We start from the raw sequence: 24,864 nt of genomic DNA on the forward strand, positions 1-24,864 counted from the left end.
CTTGAGGTCAGCCTCCCGAGGCAGGATAGAGAAGCCTGGAGAGTAGAGCTGGGGTTAGAATGAAAACCCTAAAAAAACCTGCTGTGTAAAATACCAAGAAGTGCAGGAAAAAGTGAGAGAAATCCCTTGGGGCCTAACCAAAGAGAGAAGCAACTCTTGAGCTGCAGGGTTGGACTGGTACTGTGGCTGCCCAGGGGCTTAGGGTTCAGTGGCTGCACAAGCATAGGAGACAAGAGGGACCACTGAGCCGGGAGACTAGAGCACTATCTCCCCTAATGGCAGAGCCCTTGGAGGGCCAAACGTTCAAAGAAAAGGTGAGCCAGAAAGAAACTTCCCTAGCACATGGAGATAAGAGAACTTCTTTGACTCAGTCTGGTGTTTGAACTGAACAAAAAAGGTCTCCCCTGAGAATATATGCTCATGGGTTTGGAGTTTTACATCGTTCCATTGTCCTGTGGCCTTTGTTGCTCTGGGGCAAGGGTGTCCAACTTTTTGGCTTCCCTGGCCTGCATCGGGTAACCTTTTGGCTTCTCTGGGCTGCATCAAATAAAGAGGAATTGTCTTGGGCCACACATAAATTATATAATATAGTTAGTGTATATATATATATATATATATATATATCACTTGTCATATATATATGTATAATACTTATTTTATGTTTTATAGTTTTTATTACAAAGTTTAAGAAAATCAGAACAATATAATACTAGTGGGAAATTTGACCTTGTTTTTGTAAAACTAATCTATCAGTGTCTGGTTCAATGGAAGTGGTTGCAATTCTTAGTGAGTTCTCAAGGCGCTTGTCAGAAATGTTTGTTTGAATTTTGCTCTTCGTGTGCTTCATAAATGAAACCAACTGCTCATAAATGTATGTGTTGCCAAAAAGTGATGTCATGAATAAGGCGTGATTGTGAACTTCAAAAACAGAATCACGCGTGGGGTCATGAAGAAAATAAACCCTGAAAAACACATGATGTTAAAAGGTACTGTGGGACAGCATTACTAGCTGTCCTGGGCTTGGACATGCCTGCTCTAGAAAGAGCTAATGTCATTCCGTTCCTGATCCTTTGATTGTTACCTGTTTTTCTGAATGCTTTCAGGATTGGTCCTATCCCCATTGTTCTAATATTTCATTTACTGTACCGATAACTTGGACTTCTTTGAATTTCTGAGACCTTTCCCATGCTCCGAACAATGAGTTGGCTTGGCTGCCATACACTACTCTCATCTAGGCACTTAGAATTCAGCTTTCCTGGCTCTGTAAGACAGTTGCCACTTGCCCGTTTGCTTTCCATCTTCCCCAATTTTGGCAATATCTCTTGTTTGGTGTGGTCTTCTTTCCTCTTCTCTTGTCTTTGAGGGTTTATATCTTCTTGAGTTATCTTTGCGGGATTTGGGAAAAGAAGAGATTAATGTGTGCATCCAACCATACATGTTTAACTGGACGATCTGATCATTGATTTTCCTTCTTCACTCCCAGTCCATAAAAGAGTGAATTGTTGCTGAAAGACTTCCCAGAGAGGTGGAAGGGAGATGAAGGTTGAAGAAGACAGTTAATCCTTTCTCTCTTGCCCCTTCTTTCACCGAAACTGCATATTACAACACGTGTTGGGTACTAAATTCTATTTCCTGATGACAGACTCTACTGTGACTCATCCCGGTGCTGGCAGCAGCATCTCCTGCTCCATCTCAGCATTGGCAGTGGTACAACTGGGAAGCTTTGCCGGACAGACTCACCCAGTTTTGGGAAGGATTTCTCTGTGATGGAAGGAAGCAATGGAATCATTGTTCATTAAAAAATTGTGATGGCTAATTTTATGTATCAACTTGACTGTGCCATGGGGTGCCCAGATTAATCAGGATTTCTGTGTGTATCTGCAAGGCTCTTTCCAGATGAGATTAGCATTTGAATCAGTGAACTCAACAAAGTAGATTGTCCTCCCTGATGTTGGTGGGCATTATCCAATAATTGAGGAACTGAATAGAATAAACAAGCAGAGGAAGGAGGAATTCATCTCTTTGCTTCTTGTCTGCCTGCTTGAGTTGGGGTGTCAGTTGTCTCCTGTTCTTGGACTGGGATCTGCACCATTTTTTCTCCTAGTTCTCAGGCCTTTGGACTCCAACTGGAACTATATCGGTGGCTTTCCTGGGTCTCCAGTTTGCAAATGGCAGATTGTGGGACTTCTTAGGCCCCATAATCACGAGTCATAATAAGAAAATAATAATAAATTTCTATTTATCTACCTACTTACCTACCTATCATCTGTCCATCCATCCATCCATTTATTAGTCTGTTCCTCTGGAGAACCTTAATACAGTGTTTATTTTGTTTCTGCATTTAGATTGAGAGAGAAGGCCTATGGTCCACAATGTGACCACTGCTCCAGGCACTGTGTTAAGAAAATCTCCAATGGATTTTATTTGTAAATTCACGAATAGGAAGAAACTAAGCAAGCTAAACATTATAATGCTAACAATTCTTCTTAAGGTAATTTTGGGATTTAATGTATTCCCACTTAAAATTCTGAAAGGATCCTTTACAGAGTTTGATGAAATGATTTCAAAGTCATTTGTACAAAGAGGAAGACAATAATATTGAGGACTATTTTCAAAAGAAAGAGCACTTCCATTTCCAAGGCAGCAACCTGGCTTGTCAGTTTTGATGTTTCTTTCTCTCACTCCTCCGCATCCAACCCGTGATGGACTCTACCATTAAAAGGTACATCACATCTGCTCGTTTTCTCCTCCACCACTTCCACTGCTGTAGACCAAGTCCCACCATCACCCACTAAATCATTGCAATGTCCTCCTAACCCGTCTTCCCATACATCACTGGCTCCATCCAAGCTACTCTCCACTCAACAGCCATGCGTGGCCCCATCTCTCTCTCAACCTACCCTCTGCAGTAGCTTTTCTTTGCTCATCTCCCTCCATGCTCTCTTCCTTACTCATTTTGCATCTGCTTCTCATTCATTCATTCATCCAATACTACTTATTCAGAAAGTTCAATGTAACAGACAGTGAATGAGAACCTAGGGAGATAATGAACAAAATTAGGCTTGATTCATGCCAGCACCTTAATGGTTTTAAAGGCAAAGGACAATAAGCATGACAAAATACTCAAGTGTGTTAGTAATGAAGCCAATGCCAATTTAAAATAATATGATTAATTTTTAAGTAACAAATTGGCAAAACCCAAATAAAAATGGTTAAATAAAATGCTGAGGAGACTGGGAGAAATAGGTATATTTATTTGTTACTAGTAACATGGTGAATCGATACAAATGTTTTAGAGAAAAATCTGGCAAGAGGTCTCAAGAGCCAAAAGAAAAGTCCAAATCCTTTGATCCAACAATTTTACTCTTGGGAAATTATTTCAAAGAAGGAAGGAAGAAGAGTGGAGGACTATATACAAAGTTTTTATTTTTATTTTTACTGCAGTGCTTTCTATGTTAGCAAAAGATCTGGCATTGCCTAAATGATCAATAAAAGAACAGTTAGGTAAACTGCTTAGAGCAAGCTGATGTAATTAATTATGACTACGAAAACCAAACTAAATGCAAAAAGTAGAACACAGTGTGTTCAAATGTAATATAGAAACTGTATATGAATAAATATATGAAGAAATAAAAATAGTTGCCAAGGGTTAGGGTGGTGAGTTTTCCATGTGACTGGACTTAATAATGAATAATTTCTTAAATTAAGTGACCCAATAGAAAAGAGGACTGAATTTCATTGTAAAATTAACCCTGATTGCATAGAGTATATTGCCCAATGACTGTATTTATATTTTACACAATGTTTTGTCAAAGAAAAAAATAATTGGATCCTTGGAAAAATGTGCTTTTCAACAGTGTGTATTTCCTAAACAGTATTAAATCTGATTTATACCAAAAAATGGGAGAAGTTATGCAGTTTACATCGCCATTGGAGATTGCAAGGTATTCAGAGCTAAAGAGTAAAGATACTCAGCACCTTTAGGGCAGCTCTCCATTTGAGGCCACACTGCCTGGTCACCTTGTTCCTGTGAAGCAACTGCCTTTGGGACCGTGGCTGGGAACTACAGACACGCAGTGCCTGAGACAGACACTGCAGGAGCTCACAGTTCTGATGTTTCAGGGTTCAGGAACTCCATTCAGGTTCAGTGAATCCAGGCCTTCTCCTCTGGACTTTCAAGCCAGGATCTCTGAAAAGTAGGTCTTCATAGAGTAAGACAAAGCTACACAATACAGCACAGAATTTGGTACCAGTTGAGTTCATGTTAGAACAACAGGGCCTTATTAAAAGATGCTTTGTGTTTAAGGTATTAATTTTACTGCAGAGGAAAGAAAATTGATTGTCCTGAGACAGCCCCCAGAGGAAGGCAAAGGGAATCAGGAGATCTAAGCTTTGATTTTGGTTTGGACACTCTCGCTATGTGATCTGAGCCCATCACTTCATTATACTTCGGATTTTTCACTTGTAAAATCAGGAGGTAAAACTTATATGATCTAGCCTTAAAATGGATTTCTAGAGCCACTTGATCGGAAGTGTTTTAAAAGGATTTTACTATTTCCAGATGAACAGCACAGATGTATGATACTACAGTGTGCAGAGGAAATGCCAGGTGTCATTTAGGCTATCTCCTGCCTCCCTTCTTATCCCACCACAGCTACCCTTTCCTACAGAGAGGGACATTTTGAAGTGCACCATACTCCAATGGAGGGAACCCCAGAAACAGCATTTGGAACAAATCATATTTTTAAATTAAAGAAATGGTTGAAAAGAGCCACTTGCAGATGTGGCCCACCACAGAGATAGCTGAAAGCACAAGCATGTTGCCCCATCTTTCTTGTAGTGTCCAATGCAAATTCTCAAGGGCAAGTTACCCAAAGAGAACTGAAGGTCAGACACCTTACGCTGCTATCTTATCTATCACGAGGGTTTTCAAAATGTGGTCCCCTGACCCCTGGGACCCTGAGACCCTTTCAGGGTGTTTGTGAGATGAAAACGGTTTTCAGAATAATACTAAGACATTAATTGTCTTCGCAATGTGTTGACATTAACTCTGGCACTGAGCATGGACCAAGGCAGTGTCCTCAAATTTTATTAGTAGTCAATGTATTTTTCACCACTATCTACTTGTAGTAAACAACAAAAGGCAGTTTCATCTAAGAGTATCCTTGACAAAACAATAACAATGATCAATTTCATTAAATCTCAACCTTTGAGTACACATCTTTTTATTATTCTGTGTGGTTAGCTGGGGACATATGCAAAAGAGCTTCTGCTCTATACTGAGGTATGACAATTATCTTGAATAAAAGCACTTAGGTGAGTCTTTGCGGTGCAAACTGGACTAGGCACTTTTATGTTCATAAAACATCATCTTTACTTGGAAGAACAAATGTCAGACAAATTATGGCTGTTCATATTTGGGAATTTGGCATATGCTTTCTTAAAAATGAAATGAGCTTGTCACTTCAAGGAAACAGCTGGCAGTATTTGCTGCCAATGATAAAATTCGAGCTTTCAAGCAAAACTCACAACTTTGGAAAACTTATATCCGTTACTATGAGCTTGACAGCTTTCCAATACTTAAATACTTTTCTGATGAGACTGGTAGTGATATTGATAGATGTGATTTTTCATATCGTTTAATGCACTGTCAATATTGGGGAATCTGCATAACTCAGTAAACCAATATTTTCCAAATGATCAATGCATGAAGTTACAAAATCATGCATTTGCAAAAGATTCATTCAAAGTGGAAGGTAAAGTAATGCATTTTAATGTAATATAGTACACATTCATTGATATGGTTTCATATTCTACATTATAATTAACCTTTAAAAAAACTACATTCATAGAGTTCTGGCATAGGATCAAAGACGATTATCTACAATTATCTGAAAATATTATTAAAATACTCTTCCCTTTTCCAATTACATATCCATATGAGACAGATTTTTCTTCATTTACTTCAAGCAGCACAACAGACCACAACAGGTTAAATGTAGACATAAAGCTGAATGAGAATTCAGGGGTCTTCTAGTAAGGCAGACAGTAAAGAGATTTGCAAAAATGTAAAACAATGACACTCTTTTCACCAAGTTTCCTTTGTTTTGGACAATAGAGTTATTTTCATAAAATATGTTATCATAATATGTAATGAATTTATTATTTTTAAATTGCTACTTTTCTTTTAAAAATAAATTAATAATATTTTAAAATTTCTGCTTTGATTTTCATTATGGTGAATATCGATAGATATAACCCATATAAATAAAAGTATGTTGGCATACTCAATGATTTTTAAGCACATAATAAAAGGAGTTCTGACATTAAAAAACTTGAAAACCACTCTCCTAAGATTCCTGTGGAGAAAGTGGTGTTGTGGACGACTAATTAATAAAGGAGAGGGGGACTTGACATTTGTCAGTTTGCACTGCTGTGGGGAAGCTTCTCTGGGCTTGATGACAAGGACTGGTTATCAAGACAGAATCATGCTCCCAGTGGCAAAAGGAAATTCATCTATTACCTAATATCGGTAAAAATCGCTTTTGAAGAAAATGTGGTAAACATACATGATGGAGTATTATGCAACCATATAGAAGAACAAATGGGATGGAGTTGGAAACCATCATTTTAAGTGAGCTATCACAGAAACAAAGATCTGAATACTACCTGTTCTCACTCGTAAGTGGGCCTTGAACATTAGTCATATTAGCACGAAGAAGGGATCAGCAGTCACTGGGCACCACCAGGGGAGGGAGGGAGGAAAGAGGGTAGAGGATGCTTGACAACGCAAAGGGTACTTGGTTCATTAGCAGGGGTGTGGGGGACAGTTAGAAGCCCAAATTTCACCAGCTTGCAGTCTACTTATGTAGTTAATCCTCACCTGTACCCCACATTTCTACAATAAAATAAAACTTTAAAAAAAAGAAATAACTTTTGAGAACATTGAATTTTCAAGGTCTTGATCAGACTCTGATTGTACTCTTCCAAATGGCTCCAGTCCCTTGCGTGTCCAAGTTCACCCTTGTCTCTCCAAGGAAGGTCTGGCCCACATTCTTTGCTTAGTACTTGCCATCATGACTAGGTGTAGGCTAGGTATCTGCCTTCCAGGTCATAGTGAATGCCACTCTGAGTTCAACCATCAGTACACAGTGCTTGAGAAGTCACCAGGAACTTCCCAGGCACTAAGAATCAAAGATGAGCATGTCATGGTTTTTGTTGTAGAGGACTTAGTCTGGTGGGGAAGAAAGATTCCTGAAGAAATTATTACAGTATGATATGATAAATGCTATTCTGTATACAGTGATCACATTTTTCCAACCAAAAATTAGGACACAACCTGACAGACAATGTATCACAATACTGACAATGATCTTAGAAGATCTGGAACACATTTGCTATATTTCTTAAGAAATTCCCAAGAGCTCCACAGAAATCTGTATAGATTCAAACTTGATTTGACTCAAAGACTCCAAAACAATGGTTTTGTACCTCCCTCCCAACCCCCACCCCCGCAAATTCTGGGAAATGACAGTGGCAGAATAGAAAAGGGCAGGAATCACCTTAAGATCACAAAAGATGGGCTGGGTGCAGTGGCTTACGCCTGTAATCCCAGCACTTTGGGAGGCGGAGGTGAGAGGATTGCCTGAGTCCAGGTGCTTGAGACCAGCCTGGGCAACTTGGTGAGACCTTTTCTCTACAAGAAATCAAAAATATTAGCTTGACATGGTGGTGCCTGCCTATGGTTCCAGCTACTAGGAAGGTTGAGGTGGAAGGATCACCTGAACCCAGCAGGTCAAGGCTATGGTGAACATGAGCATGCCACAGCACTCCAGCCTGGGTGACAGAGTGAGACCCCCAACTCAAAAAAATCCCCAAAATAAAAACAAAAAACCAAACAAACAAAAAATCACAAATGATGAGTAATGGGTACCTAACATTTTATTTCCTCTGGTTAGTGACAAGAGGGGCTGGAGGAAATTTTTTCCATCCTACTTTTTCCAGGCGTTTTCTTCCCCCTAGGCGGAGAATCCAAGTTTGTTCACGCAGATGTTCCACACCAGCTGAAGCAGATCAGGCTGAATCCAGAGTCAGAGGAATGAACTAGTAAGAGGCTTCTAAGATCCCAAGCCTTGATTGCATGTGGGTAAAATTAAACAAAATGACTCTTGATTTGCCAACAAATGTTGGAGTTCCCTCTGGGTGGGCTGTTTGGGATCACGGATGTTCTGGTCTGACCTTAGTCTTCTTAAGTCCCAACCATGTGCCCTCTTCTCCCCTTTCCTTTGGGACCTGACCCAAATCCCTCTTTTTAATCTTTCTCCCATTCCTACTGTTCTTTCCCAACTGTGGTAATGCCAAAGTGAAATGCACAAGAACAAAGCAGACAATAAACAGAAGAAACATGCTCGGTGCCACACACGGACATTCTGCCATCCTGCCACCCACAGTTAGAGAGAATGGGAAACACTGGGTCTTAAAGGCAGTCCAGATGAAAGGCAGGACTGGAGCCCAACAAGCAAGCCCCTTTTTGAATCTTGGATTCACTACTTACATTTGACTGTGGGCAAATCATGACCTCTCTTTGATCCTGACTGAGCTCATTCACAAAAACAGGTTATTTTGAAGATTAAATGCTACAATATATGTAAAAAATGTCTGGAATGTGGTAAGTTCACTTTTCATAGTTAAAATTTTCACATCTTTTTTTGTGACTGTTTGCTTTGTGTCTTTCTCCCGATTAACCCCTGAGTGGCATGAAAAGCTGGGCTGCATTTCTTTTGTTGTTCATTATTTTATTTCTAGAGCTGAACATAGTGCCTGGCACGTGTTAGACATTGGTTGAGACAATCGTATGATCAAAGGGAGTTAGTAGGGTCCTAATTAAGGATCCATTTCAAAATAACAAGTTTTGACAACAACTCTCATGGATTGGTACTGGCTATCTGGAGCATTGTGTCATGAAGAGATTCTAAGGTAGCATCTGGAATCGATAGGGAAGGGGCATATTGATTGATTACCAATGCCTACTATGAGGGAGTATTTGCTGACCTTGATCTGCGGAGTCAAGAGCAGGTCCCTTTTGCTAGCTATTTCTATCGCAAATAGGTCTGCTGTGTAATTCATGGATAGGGCCATTTCAGGAAGATTGAGTTTACCAAATGCCCAACCTGAAAGCAAGCAGCATGACTTCAGGAATATATATTTTTTAAAATCACAGATAAGAAAGCACTTAGAACAATACTATGCAAAGAAGCTAAAAGCATATCCCTATTATGTCGTCTGCTTGTCTTGATGAAATTGTGTACTTGGAAAGGGCGTTTTGTGAGCCAACTGATAACAGGGTGCAAACCCGTCAAACTGCAGCTAGTGTATTCCGCAACCAGACAGAACTTTGGCAATGCGCTCTTCCCCCAACCTGCCAAGTAGCTGCTCTACTCACGAGGGTAATCCTTTGGGTGTGTCTTCTCGGACCAATTCCCATAAAATGTGAGTCTGTACTTGGCAGTTCCACAGGCACAGCAGTCTAAGATTGGTTTGTCAGTCACCCCATCAAACGCGGAATCTGAAAACAGAAAAGTCACCAAGTTAGAAGGCAAATGTGAACTGTGTGTAAGTGGCGCCATTGTAGGCTCATCCTATCCTTCCCCTTTAGGGAAAGAAGATACAATTCTCATTGAATAATAAGACTTAGAACCAGGTCAGTATTTGGGCTATAAAAGATTTTGTATACCTCTGCATATGTTCGATAAATTTTGTGGATTAAAAAAATTTCAGAACTTTTGTTGTAATAGTTTGAGGTCTGTGAGACCAACAATCAACAGGGCAGACTACTGGAGATGGGGGATATATTGGAAAACCAGGGGCAAAATGTACTCAGTCAGCCTTTCCAGAACCTGGTCTCTTCCCTCCACTCCCCACAATAGGCTTTCTCTTCTGAAGTTTAAGAGGAAGGCATGTGTGTATTTTCTCTAAGAAATGTACTCTGGGACCAAAATGCCAGGGCCAGAAGGAGCGGCTTTGAAGCAGAGTAGTGAGAACAAGTAGAAAGACATAAAGAACTTCTGAGATGGAAAAAAAAAATGACGTGCATATATAATCACATCATTCTTATCACACTTTCAGAGACTTTACTGGGGGGGTGGGGGTGGAAATATGTTCATAAGTTCAGGTTTACTGTACTTCTGGGTATAGAAGCAGCCAGGAAAAACTTAAGATTCCCTCTTGGCCCTCATTTTTAGCTGTGAATAGCTGATAAGTGGGGAAAGAGAGATTACATGAATAAATTCAGTATTTCCAATTGTCAAGCCCACATCTCTAGCTGTACATTGTTGCTTTTAGTTTGTTCTGCCTCCTGCATGATAAAAACAATGACTTCAGATGCAACTTGCTTCAACTGCTTTTTCTTCAGTTTCCCTAGTAGTATTAACATAAATGTCCTTTTTTTGTGTGGGTGCAAGTTAGACATTTATTCTTAAATATTATACAAAGAGCAATGACAAAGAGTATAAAAATCGTTTGGAGTATTAGAAAGAACATTTTACAAGACTTCCTTTTGGAATTCACTGGGTTCATTTGATTGGAATTTATAAAATCACTGATGGGTAGAAGTAAATTCCAGGTTCTAGAGTAAAGATAAAAGTATGAGATGTTATAATAATAATCACAATGTACTGAGTCCTTGTATGTGCTGACCCCTTTCCATATATTGTCTCATTTAATTCTAACAATCCTAGGAGGTAAGCACTTTGGTTAGCTCCATTTTACAGATCAGTAAACTGAGGCAGATTAGGTAATCTGTTCAGGATCACAGGGTTGATGAGTAGTGCAGGCAGAACTGAAGCCCAGGTCTGTTTGGGCCCAGAGCTCATGCCCTTAATCTCTGCACTAAATTACTGCAGGGAAGAACTTCTCTGGATAGGTCTGCATATACACCAATGAGAGAAAATTTTGTTGCTGTTGTTTCTGTTTTGCTTTTCCAAATGAAGAATGACTCATTTTAAAAACGGCCTCCCAATATGGCTCCACGATTCCTAGAAAGCACCAAAGAGGGCTGCGACCACCCAAAGTAAACATTGGTGCCTTTTGAACACTTGGGAGAGGTCTGGGCATTATTCATGCTTAGGAGTAAGCTCCCTACTGCCTTTGTGCACAAAGATCTGATCCCTGCGTGAGCCACTTGGATAATTAAGGGACAAGTCCTGTTGAGTATATTTCAGGAAAGGTAGCAAAAATCAGTCACTCCTGAAGACTTTGTCTTTTTGCATTCCCATTATAATCAACTATATTGTAGAAAACCTAAATGAGTTTTGAAAAAGAGATTCAGAACTAGGAGATACATGCTGGGGTTTCAATTGTAACTACCAGGGGCTGTTAAATGAGGCAGGAAGAATCTCTCTAAGAACCAAAATAAGCCAATTGGTAGCTTTACCTTATCAAAAGAGCTTTCAGATATAGGTAGCAAACTTAAAGATATTTCCAAGGATTCAGAGGAATGCTCTTATAATAAACCTTTCGGATTTCCAAAGGAAAATAAGCTTGCACTTTAAAAATAAATTTCTAAGTTTGAAAATAAAACAGACACACTGTCACCTACTGAGGAAAAACCTATTGAAGATGAATCAGGCTTTCCAAGGACAGTGATAAGAAGCATCTACTTACACCTCTTCCAACCACAGGGCTGGCCAACTTCAGGTACCTTCAGGCCATGGGCATCCCCTGAGCCGCCCTCTCCCTCGTTTCTACTCTGAGTCCACCGGCGTCCTTCTCAACTCTCTTCCTGTATTCTTTGTTCCTCTTTTCTTTTTCCTCCTTTGCTCATTATCCCCTCTCTGATCGCACATTCCTTTCTCCTCTTCTTTTCCCAGCGTCTTTTCCTTTTTTGTTAATTGTTTGCAACATGGCATTCAAGTGTGTGGATGCCTATGTTTATTAGAGGTCACTTTTAGTATTTTATGTTTCTATGTTCTTAATGGTAACTTAATATTTATTTGCCTTTTAAAGCAGCTCTTTACTTTTCCGCTATGGATTAATGGCTTTAACTGGGGGGAAAAATAATAGATACAAGTTTCTCCCTTTCTTTGGTAGATTTAATTTGACTCAACAAAAATCAAAGAATGTAGCGACCTGAACGAAAGAGTTAGAGCTAATTAAGTGAGCGTACACATTTAAAAAAACATTCCTTTGCTCTATGTTTACATTTTAAAGACTTTCTTAACGTGGGTCAGCTGTGATCCAGAATTGTCTATGATGACACACGATGCCTAATGAGCCTACAGCCCAGGTCCTGCTGGGGCTTTATTTGTCCACCAAGTTACAAGTGGTCTTTGCATACAGATGTGTGATTAGTCATTTTGATGGCATCTCTGTCTCACCAGTAAGAACTCAACAGAGATTTGCCATGCCATTTTATTGACACTGTATCAACAGAATTTTAGCATATTCACAGCTTAGACAAGCCTTCACACAACATCAGGACTGAAGCATTGGGAAGTGTGTGTTAGTTAATGATTGCTGTCAGTACACGGGTGTGTCAGTGCGGTGTCTCCTAAGAACCCTTAAATCCTGGAAATAAGGCTATCCTCTGACAGTCAAAATAACGAAACCACTCTACAGTGACTGTGCTTAGCCATCTGTGGGGGCGACCAAGAGGAGGCCTGTAAATGTGTGATCCAGAACACCCACAATTCCAACCCACAGTACCCAGATGTCATCTCATGGAGGCAGGGCAGGAATGGGATTGTCAATGAGGAAGCCAGAACCACATCAGTTGCGATATTCTGTGTTTGGAGAAAGGCTGAGTGCACTTGCGGGCAGTTGAACACAGGAAAGGACAGCCCCGAAGCCACGTGTGGTGGTTCTCATCTGGAAGCTGGCCATGGCTTTGGCCTGTGGTTCCAGCTCTCTGGCCCCTAGGGAGGTGTGACATCTGAAGCAGGGTATCTAACTTTCTCTCCCTTGTTGTTTTCATGCTCTCCAAGTAATCCTCCATAGAGGACCTAGTTTCTTTTCTAGCTTATCTACAAGCGGGCATTGATCTTCCAAAGGCAATGCCATGAGCTACAAATTGGGAGGAGGTCGCTTTGCTAGGAAGGTAGCGGTTAATAAGGGCACTGGCTCCTAGCTTCACACCCTGCCCTCCACCACCAGCTGTATAATGCTGAGACAGCTATTTAAAATTTTGATGTCTCAGGCCCCTCATCTATAAAATAAAGGTAACGTAATAATCATTATCATATAGGCTTGATGTACAGATTACAAAATTAATGCATATAAGGCTTAGAATAATAGTCCCTGGCATATAGCAAGCATTCAGAAATATTAGCTTTTATTACTGTTTTCCCAGAAGACTTTTATCAACCTTTCTTTTCTTCAGTAGCTCATGATTTGCTAGAGCTGGAGAAGATTATTTCTTCTCAAAAGACTAATTGCTCTAAATGCAAATAAAAATTCTGCAAAAATAAATAGAAATGAGACAGTTGAGCTGTATAATTATAGAGCACTTTCTATTTTTATTTAGTTATCTAATGACTTCTAAACACATTCAGACATTTAAGGTCTTACTTTTTTTAATGGTAGATTAATGGATAAGGTTTTGGATACAGATAACAAGAGCTTTTTTTTTTTTTTTTTTTGAGTCAGGGTCTTACTGTGTCTCCTAGGCTGCAGTGCAGTGGCACAATCATGGCTCACCACAGCTTTGACCTCCTGGGCTTGGGTGATCCTTCTGCCTCAGCCTCCCAAGTAAACTGGGACTACAGGCGTCAACCACCATACCCAGCTAATTAAAAAAAATTTTTTTTGCAGAGATAAGGTCTCCCTACATTGCTCAGGCTGGTTTTGAACTCCTGGGCTCAAGCAATTCTTTCATCTTGGCCTCCTAAAGTGTTGGAATTGCAGGTGTGAGCCACCGGGCCTGGCCAAAAGCTAACACTTCTATAAATAGCAATGACTAATTGCTAGGGAGACACTGTACTATTTACCCATTTAAGTCACATGGCTAGAAAGGGCAGAGACAGATTCAGACCTGGGCCTTAATGAATCTGGGCCCTGGCTTTAACCTCCCTATTCTAGTTGATCTCCATGAGCTTTGTTAGAATGCCTTCAACTCAAGGATGAGCTTGCAAATCTAAGGACCAGATCCTCGAATGTGGTGAAATCATAAGGCCAATGCTCCCTTGTCATCCTCATCTCCTGCTGGTTCTCCCTGGAGAAAGTCCCCCATATTGTCAGGGCACCACACAAGGTCCTGCTGGTGATTTTTTCCAGAGAACCATTATAGACTTTTTAAAGGTACACAATTGTGCATTCCTTAATTAAGTCCCGTGAATTATTCCAAGGAACCTCTTCAGAATAATCACTGTTTCACAAAAATAAGAAGACGACACCAATATAAGGTACATTATCTCCTACCCAGGGAATCATGTTGAGTAATTAGAGCTTAAGGCGGATCCAATTATCCACAGCACATAGCCAGATTAAAAATCGGAGCTACGTGAGGAAGCAGAACCCACAGGAAATCAGAAAGCCCAGTCGCCTTAATTCCTATAGCAGGATGCCTGTATTGAAGGAGCCACTTTTCATTTATCTGCCCCTCCCCACCTGCACGCTCTTACCTTGCTCACAAAGTTTCTTGGTCAGAGAGCCCTCATCTTGAAAATAAATAATGCGTTTTTGTACAATACTGGCCCTGTGGAGAAAGAAGACATAAGCACAGTGGTGAGGAGGGTGGCTTGATGGATCAGTCACACATAGTCTTTGCTTGGCCACCTATGGCTGTGTGGCTCTGAGTAAGTCACCCCAACTCTCTGTACCTCAGTTTCTTCATCGGAAAGTTAGCAAAACAAGAATATCTACTTCATGGGGTTGTGGTGAGAATGAAGTCAGAAAATGTATATCAAGAACTTGGCACATACTTAGAAACCACTCTATGTTAATTACTGGGTTGTTGTTGGCAATATTATTGATAATTTTTTAAAAAGTGAACTAACAGTATTTTAATAACTTTTCTCAATGGCTCATTTTACTCTACTTTTCATATTAATTATTAAGGACATTTATAGATCAACCAAATTCAAATCACAGAAGCATGTCAAATCCTCTTCCTGAAAGGAAACAAGGAATTTAAAAATATATTTTGATTTGTTCTGAAAATGTCATTCTATATCTTTGGTGAAAGTCTAGACAAAGCTGTCTCCTACATTCTGAACAAAGACAACTTCAGCTGTTATATCTCTCTCTTAAACATGTCAAACCCAGGATCTTAGAATTTGGAAAGAATATTTTGAGGTTGAAAAATGACTTGCTTTTGGCCAGCACACATTTTCTCTTTAATTTGGGATTGCACAGAATACTTCTCCTCAGCTGGCCTTGAGGAGGTTGCATTCTGAAGCCCAGTGTTCCAGGAATTTGAACATCTACAACACTTAAAATTGAGACGATGCCAATGAATCTTGGGGTCACTCCTATTGATTTTCTGCAGCAATACTACTCAGTCACGAGGTAATTTTCACTTTGAGGCACTCTGTTTAACAGATACAGGAATCCCTTGACTCTATGACAGCTGACCACAATGAATAAGTGTTTGAGTCACATGATCTGCCCGGTGTCACATAACCCCAGACCCAGGAATGGGCCCATGAGTGCATGGATCCGCAGAGTACAGAGGCAATTTTCCTGATGGTCTGTTTCAAGGCCAGAATGACTTTCCAAAGAAACGTCTATTCTACATCCAGTCTTGCACAAATGAATACATTTCAGACCAGCCTACAGATGTCTTTTACAGTCTTTCCCTACTCAAGAAAGATGAGATTTTGAAATAAATGAATGAAATATGTTTCCTGTCTTCACAAAGCTACTTTGATCATTTATCCATTCTGTTGACCATTATGCAGGCCAAGAGAATAACTAACACTCATCCCAACCCCAAAGCCAAATAACAAATCCATTTGTTAGTCAGAGCATCCCATCCTTTCTAACAGTGATTTTCAGTATGCCCCCTACTCTGTGCCCAAGAGACCTCTGAGGAGGGAAAGAGTATAGATTTCATGGTAAGTACCCCCAGAGTGCCCATTCCAGCTTCAACCAAAGGCTCCATCCTTATTTCAACCAAAAATGCCTCCTCCCCCATGTCTTCCTGTTGTATTTACTGGTGCATTTTCAACAAATATTTGTTGGGGACCTGCTTAGTGGAAGACACTGAAAAAACTGCTAGGGTCATTGTCATGAACAAGACAGATGGGACCACACTTCACATTCTCAGTTTACAGCATGGTAGGGAAAAGCATCAAATACCCAAACCCACAGACACATATTTAATACAACCATAATTAAGTACTACAACATGTAGGTAATAGGCCAGAGCATCCTGACAGAGCTGGGAAAGCCTCCCCCAAGAAAGGGTGGCTGAACTGAAATTTGAAAGAACCAACCAGGAGCCAACTGAGCAAGTGGGAGGGAGAAGAAAGGGAATGAGGGCATTCCTTATAAAATCCTTAGCTGGGCTCGGTGGCTCAGCCTGTAATCCCACGCCTTTGGGAGGCTGAGGTGAGTAGATTGCCTGAGCTCTACAATAAATAAAAAAATCAGCCAGGCGTGGTAGCGCATGCCTGTAATTCCGGCTACTTGGAAGGCTGAGGCGGAAGGATAGCCGGAGCCCAGCAGGTTGAGGCTGCGGTGGCTGGGAGTGGCCACTGCACTCCAGTCTGGGCGACAGAGTGAGACTCCAACTCAAAAAAATAAAAAATAAAATATAAAATAAAATCCTTGAAGGGGGAAGGGACATAGGCTCATTGGAGGACCTATGGGTGTCGAGTCAGGGAGGTAATACAGATTGAGCATCCCCAATCCAAAAGTGTGAAATGCTTCAAAATCTGAAACACTTGGAGTGCCACGATGATACCACAAGTGGAAAATTCTGCGCCTGACCTTATGTGATGGGTCACAGTCTAAACCCTGTGGAGATCAAATGGTGGGACACAGAAATAATGGTGATGCCAAACAACCACAGATTGGATGCTGAGGTAGTGACACCTTTGCTTTCTGACAGTTCGATGTACATAAGCTTGTTTCATGCACAAAACTATTTTAAAACATTGCATAAAATTACCTTCAGGTTATATGTATATGGTATATGTGAAACATAAATAAATTTTGTGTTTAGACTTGGGTTCCATCCTTAAGATATTTTATGTGTATATGTAAATATTCTAAAACCTGAAAAAAATCCCAAATCCAAAACTCTTCTGGTTCCAAGCATTTCGGAGAAGGGATACTCAACCTGTATGAGCTAAGCTGTGGAGGTGAGCAGGGCCAATTTATCCCAGAGCCTGCAGGGAGATGGCATCTCACTTGAAGTTTAATGAGATATCTTTGAAGAGTGTGCCCCGGGGACTGAGATGATCAGATCTCCTCTTTTAAAAAGAGCACTTGGGACACAGTAAAAACAGGCTGGTTTGTGGTTGCAGTGGACACAGTTCCCATGCAAATCAAGTCTTGTTTTAATAAAGTCCTCTTGCTAAAGGGGTTTGAAAATCACTGATCTGCAGGATAAAATACAAATTTATGGTATTCAAAGCTCTTTATAGTTTTCCCCAAACACCCCTGGGCTTCCCATATTGTCACTTCATGCCAAGCATTCTGGGTTCCAGACTTTTGTTTAATCTCCTTGTCTGAGCACCTCTTCCATTTGGCCAGACCCTTGTCTGTACTATTGTCTCTCCAGAATCACCCATATCCATCCAGTCTTTTGCCTGCTTCTATAACGAATACTCTGAATTTTCCTCCTTCTACTGTAAACAGGAGGGTGGTGACAAAGCCTGTGATTTAAGGGTGTGATCATGCCCTCAAATTTTTGAAAAATAGGATGGCAAAACTTTGGGGGAACTAGAGACAGAAAACATGTATTTCCTATATGATGTCTCAGCTCCCTTTACCCCTTGATGTTTTAATAAAGTCCAAGGCAACCCATTTCCTCTGTTTAATAATTGTTGTCATTTCTGAGCCCTTACTACATACTAGTGTATATTAAGGAGGTGTGTTATCTTAGATATTTATGCTTTTTATACATGACAGGTCCTCAAATTTCTCATCCTAGACCCTTGGACTGGGTGTGTTTGTGAATTCAGAATTATTCAGATATTAGAATTAAGATTTTGCATATACTATGAATGCCCTCATCATAAAACACATCAATTTTCTGCAGCAAAATCTTAGGATATTTATACTAAGGGGGTAAATAAGTAACTGGCTCAGGTTTTAAAGATCCCCTTGTCTATCTGCCGAGTCCATGGTCTGTTTTATGTTGAGTTGTTTTGGAAGAATCAAAGGTGAATATGTATATAACTTATGATAATGATGGGCATGGTGGCTCATGCCTGTAGTCCCAGCTACTCAGGAGGCTGAGGTAGGAGGATCACTTGAGCCCATCAGTTCAAAACTGAGTGAGCTATGATTGTGCCACTGTACTTCAGCCTGGGTGACTGAGCAAGACTCTCTCTCTCTCTAAAAGACAGCTGCCTTGTACGGTCAGTATTATGAAATGTCACCCACATTAATTTTCCTTAGATCCATTTTAGCATCTCACAGAGCAACTGTGGAGAGCTGAGACATTGGCAAGTTTCCCCAGATGCTGGGTCGTCATCACCTAAATGTTCCACGAAAAGGTTGAGCTTGGCCAGCGCTGTACATCATGCCTTTTGGGTTTCAAACCCTGTGGGAATCAAATGGTGGGATACAAGTCTTGTTTTCATCTAGTCCCATGATCTGGCCTCATCTCTGTCCAAACCTCTGAGCACTCATTCCAAGCCATGCTGTATATCCATCTTTATCCTTATATCCTGGGTCTCACATCCTGAGTCTTCATCCAAGGAACTTCTTGTCCTCCCTTTTGTGGCTCCCAACACACACACACACACACACACACACACACACACACACACACACAGAGAGAGACACCGACACACACACTTAGGTTACTGGACTCATGCCCAACTAAGGTGTCCCTCCTTCAGGGTGATTCCTGGACCTGGTCCTAGCACAACACTTACTTATTAGAAAATTACTTTTTGTAACTATTTACTTTTCCATCAAGAGCAAGGTTTGGGAAAAAAGGAGAAAATTTGAGACCAACGTGGCTGTAAGACATGATGGTGGCTGGTCTAGTGGGTAGTTAGTCACAGAGAATTGTAACTCTGGAGGGATGTGAGGGGATGGAAGTGGGGATGTAGGAGTTGCTGGGCCTATCAGAGCTAGAGCACTGACCTAGGTGTGCTGGTGTCACCCAGGTAAAGTGTGTAGAGTGACAACAAGAATTGAGCTGAGCCCAGAACCCCGAGGAAGACCAACATGCACCTACAGAGATGCTAGCGGAGACCAAGCCTGTGGTATGCTTGGTTGCAGAAGTTTCTTTTTATTCCTCATTTGGTCAACTCCTGAGAGAAATTTATATTCTGAGAAAATGCATTTTACTTTGAGTCTATTCCCATCAAAACTATAAAACTCAGCTGAGGTTTATAAATCATATTATCGTTCAGAAAAATAATAGCTTTACAAGATGAGAAAGCTGTTAGTAAGAATTCCCTTAGCATTTCAAAATGACAAATTTCTCCCATTCTGTGTTGCAGTTTGGCAGCCCTGTTGCATAGCATTTATATACTGAATGCTCTCTTATCATGAGAGAGCGTCTTAAGGAAATCTAAATTAAATTTCTCAGTATGTTAGCTTTTCAAACTTTGGAATATTGAGGTTCTAAATAACTCACTAATCATTTCAAAAGTTTTCTTTTAAACCTAAAGTAAACATTTCCAGAAATGCCATCCCAAATCTCTTAGGTGCTTGGCTCTTTTCTGTCTGAAGAATTTATTTGTTTGCTGTTCATCTTCCTTGGGGAATTTGCCTGTTGGGGTGAAGTTAGAGTTTGCTATGTTGTGGATTTGTGGCCTAGGACTGAAAGGGTGGGATTCCTGCTCCTAGGGAAGGGGAGAGCTCAGAAACTGAAGTTCTTGGAAGACATCAGGTCATGAAATGACCCAACAAATATGCCTGGACCCTCAGTGGCTGGGTCACTTCTGTGGAGAGACAAGTCATGTAAGGTCCTACTGCAGTGTGTTGCATCTAGTAAATTTCCATTACTTGGTGGCCATTATCACTGCTGTTCTTAAGTCACCAGGCCCTAACAAAGTGCCTGACATATAATAAGTGCTTTCATTATCAATGTCAAGTCTGTCTTCTTTGCATGCGGAAGGAGGAGAGAGGGTATTACCTTGGTCTGCTGCTTCAGGCAGAGCAATAAATAAAGTTTGGGTTACCAAAATGAAGTTTGGGTTTGTGGTTTCTAGACTATTTTTGCCAACCTTCTTCCCAATTCCAGTAAAATCCGTATTACTGAACATTTCTTGGAATACTTTATACAATTTCTCTGTGATCTTGGGGATGTTTTCCATAGAGTTGGTCCAGTTTATAACCAGCAACATCTCTTCCCTTATACCACTGAAAGACCAACTGTGGGAGGACCCAGTAATAAAATACTTAAATATAGTAATGGTAATATCATCAGGTGCTGAGGCTATCTGCCTTATTTTACCCCCAAAAGATGCCAAGTGCTAACTGTACCATGGCCATATGTTAGTCAAAAGGCTGTGTGCATGCCAGGATGCTCTCTTACCAATCTTGTATATGGCTTTAGGTGGGTCTCAGGAAACAGAGCTATGTCCAAGAGTTAACATGTATTCTGGCAGCCCATGATAATGTGCCCATGGGAGAAGAAAAGTGAAACTTATTTGCAGGGCTCTGTCTACAAGACTCTCAAGAACTCCATGACTGCCCAAGGGTAAAGTCACAATCTCTGCTTGGGGTCACAAAGCTACAGATTCAGAGATTCCTCTAGTCATCTACACGACTGCAGAGAAGCAAGTCTAGTGGCTACCATGAGATTATTCCTGATTAATTATCATTCATTTATAAAACATATACTGAACACTTATTTTGCGCCAGGCACTCTGTCTTTGTTAGGAGTTGACAATTCAAAGATGAGTAAGAAATATCGGTTTCCAGTAAGAAGCTCCTATTCCAGAGGGTGAAAAGAGAGAAACTGTAAAAGGAAATTGGAAATTAATGTTGTGCATGATCATGGAGGAGCCACGGGAGGCAGAGGCCAAGTGGCTAACTTTATAATGGCAAGGCTTCAAGAGCAGGAGGTGATGGCAGCACTGAAGGTCTGAATTGGGAGAGGGACACTGGAAATAGAGACACTATGAGGCACATGGTGGGAAAACTTAACAGGATATAGTCACCTATTGCATCTGGGGCGAAAAGAGGTTAAGCATAAGATATTTTATTTACTGATTGTTTATTTAACAATTAAGTACTTTTCTGAATGCTTCACCTTTAATCCTCCCAACAACTCACAGAGGTTGGTACTACTATTATCTCTATTTTACAGATGAGAAAACTGAGACAGAGGGAGGTAACGAAACTGACTCCCCACGTACAAACCCCAAGTAGAGGGTGGAATGGTGTGCCAGAGATGGAAACAAAAGATGGGGGGAGAAAGATGAATTTTGTTTAATTTTTATTGAGATAATTGTAGATTCACACACAGTTGTAAGAAATAATAAGAGAGATTGTGTTCTTTGACCATTTCCCCCCAGTGGTAACATTTTGCAAACTAAAAGGTAATAGTACAACCAGGATATTGACATTGATAAAATCCCCTGGGCTTGAGCCTGGGGACAAAATGGTGCAATGGGGTTGGATGAAAGCCAGATCACACCATTCTAAAGAAACTCTGCCACTCTGCATGACAGAACATATCCAAATGACTCTCAGAACACAGTTCTTTTAGAGCCCCAACTGGAGATTCATTTCCAAGTGTTGTGGTCACTCACAGAAGACCACTCCTGGCTAAGATCAGATGAAGGCAGAGGTGGAGTTGGGGAAAGTGTTGGTAGGAATGAGGTTGACCAGGTATAACTTCTTGGAAAAATGGCACTGGAGCTGGACTTGGAGTCCCAGAAGCTAGATCTGTAACTAAGAACTTGGCAGTCATTAGAGCTGCACACCACACCCCAAAGAGACCCTTGTTGAGAGGCCTTGGAAGCCACACCCTCTGCTCTGAGCAGACATCTCGACCTGGATCAGGGCATACTCTCCACACAGTGCTGCACACCCACATGTAATTCAGGCTACAACCAGAATCTGGCGAACAGGTCGGTTGGGTTCTTAACAGGACTACAACCTACGTTTGTATGATCCTTGGATTTCTGAAGCTATTGATTCACAGCATTGAACAAAGTTATATTGACAAAGCTTTTGCTACAATTTCACTAAAAAATAGAGAAAAAAATGAGTTTTAGTGCCTAGTTTATTTCCTCTTAGGATCTTAAGCTGACCCTAGGGATCGCAAGCTTACTGTGATTCCATTTTCTCTCCTATTGTTCGATTTCAGACCTCATACTTATTACATATGTCGTCAATACTTTTACTTTAGTACTTTAAAATGTATCCCCTTCCAAATCTTGTGGAAAACTAATAAGGAATGGATTTTCATATTCTAAAAGAGATATAAAAATAAAGGAATAAAACTGGATTGTGTTTTAAATGAACCAATTTTGATGTGAGGCATTATAATCAGTCATTCATTTACTCATGAATTTGTTTAACAGAGTAGATGCCACAAAGCGGTGTTAGGACATGGAGGTACAAAGATGAATAAGACATAGTGTGTGATTCCAAACAGTTGATGGCCTGACAAGAGAGAGACGTGTAATCTGATGAATCAGAATACTGTAGAGCAAGTACTACAGCCTGCCGATATTCATTCTGCCCATCTTCCACGCTTGAAGAACCATCATTTTGTTTGGGGGTGGTACCAGGTAGGCCAGTTATGAGAGTCCTGTTCCTGCTTTCCCAGCCTTCCCTACAGCTGGGGATGGGGCACACGTTCCCACATGGGGCCTCAGTGACATAAGAGGAGGTTGTGAGATGGATGGAGACCTTCTGAGGAAGTTCTACTTTCCAGATAGGAGAAATTAATGACCTACCCCGGCCTGTCCCTTATTTCCAGCCTTCATTATAAACACAATGTGTGAAACAAGGCAGCCATTTTGCTACCATGAGGAAAGGCCAGGAAAAATCACAGAGATACTGGCCCTGATGTTGGTTAGTGGCTGAAACAAAATCAGCAGTCACCTGCTTGTAGCCTTTTTGTTACAGGAGAAAAAGAAACCCCTATTTGTTGAAGCTATCATTAGCCAAGTTTTCTAATGAGTACTGTTCTTAAAAGCTTGCCTAGCTGATGGAAAGAGGTGTGAATGAAGTATTATGGGATACATAGAGGGCACTTCAAAAGATAAATAGGAGCCAGGTTCTGCCTTGTCCTATAGATAAGCCATGAGGTTGTACTGGGGAGCCACTGAAGGTCTTTGGAGAGAGTGAGGAGCAGGGATGCTTTGAACCGAAGAACTCCGAGAATGACAACTATGGTCAAGGCCTTACAAGAGGGTCTTGGAGTCGGGCTCGATGGCTCAGCCTGTAATCCCGCGCCTTTGGGAGGCTGAAGTGAGTGGATTGCCTAAGCCCGCGGGTTTGAGACCCGCCTGGGCAGCGAGACCTCATCTCTACAATGAATCAAAAAATCAGCTGGGTGTGGTAGCGCATGCCTATAGTTCCGGCTACTTGGAAGGCTGAGGCGGAAGGATTGTTGGAGCCCAGCAGGTCGAGGCTGCAGTGGCTGGGAGCACCACTGCATTCCAGTCCGGGTGACAGAGTGAGACTCCAACTCAAAAAAAAAAAAAAGAGGGTCTTGGATTTGGAAAACAGGAAGTCCCTGCTTCCCTATGCTGGGTAAGGCCTTCAAGACTAACTGCAGTCTGAAAAGAGACTTGGCTGTACGGGAAGGCAGAATGGAGGGTGGGAGATTGATAGGAAAACACAGGTGAGGGAAATATTCTTTTTTTTCTCTGGAGAAAGCTTTCACATGCCTGTAAGCTGAGGCTGAGGAAACAGTGGAAATCCTTAGTGGCACCTGCTATATCACTAGCTGGAAATTTGTCAGCTGTTGAGAAAATCTTAAATCAACTCAAATGAGCAAAATAAACAGACTACAGGATATGTCCTAGTTGTGGAAACTTCAACAACTAGGCAGTTCTCGGTAGTGAGCAAGACCATTTCTCATGCTCTATCATTGCTTTACACCCAACTACCAATTATTTTTCAGCATCTTTTGACTCAATGATTTCCTTCCTCCAGCTTAAATTATCCATGGCATTTCTTAACCTTGCAAAGAGATAAACATCTAATCCCTGAGCCTAGGGTGAAGGCAATACCTCACATACATCATAAGACAAAAAATCTTTTTCTGTTAATAATACATGAACAAGGGGCTTGATGGTACCAAAGACTTTCTTCTTTTTCAATCAGCTTCAGCATGTTATTCAGCATTTTGCAATACAGTTATTGGTACCCAGTCAAGGGACAACTGATAGGTTCACTGTTTCTATGGTATTGTTGAACCCATGATTATTGATGTCTCTTATGGTTAACCTGCCAGTCGGTGGCCTGCCTGGCTTTCCCTCCAACTTCTTCCCATCTATAAACCCTCCCCAGACCATGACCCCCTCGAGGGCAGAGACCATGTCTTATTCATCATTGCATCCCTGGAACCTAACAGAGGATGTGGCCATGGCTTATCAAACCTGGGATTCTTAATCTGGGATTTGCAGACAGGTTTTAGGATGATGAAATTTTGTTTGATGTGCATAAGTGCATTTTTTCGGGTAAGAATTCGTAGCTTTCATCTGTTCCTCAAAGGGATTCCTGATCTCAGAAAGCTTAAGAACTGACATTAGGTCTGAAATGCACGATAGT

At 40.9% G+C, this 24,864-nt stretch overlaps 1 protein-coding gene across 1 annotated transcript in view; it reads right to left on the reverse strand.

Moving 5' to 3' along the window:
- SPON1 (spondin 1) overlaps positions 1-24,864 on the reverse strand; it is a 253,507-nt gene that overhangs the window by 153,934 nt on the left and 74,709 nt on the right. The window contains exons 4-5 of the mRNA XM_008067941.2: positions 14,616-14,689; positions 9,443-9,565 (exon numbers count right to left, since the gene is read on the reverse strand). Of these exons, the coding sequence (XP_008066132.2) occupies positions 9,443-9,565; positions 14,616-14,689 (197 nt within the window). The remainder of the gene's footprint in view (positions 1-9,442; positions 9,566-14,615; positions 14,690-24,864) is intronic.

This window comes from Carlito syrichta, unplaced genomic scaffold, assembly GCF_000164805.1.
Source record: "Carlito syrichta isolate Samal-C Ts95f unplaced genomic scaffold, Tarsius_syrichta-2.0.1 Scaffold309824, whole genome shotgun sequence".
Lineage (NCBI taxonomy): Eukaryota > Metazoa > Chordata > Mammalia > Primates > Tarsiidae > Carlito > Carlito syrichta.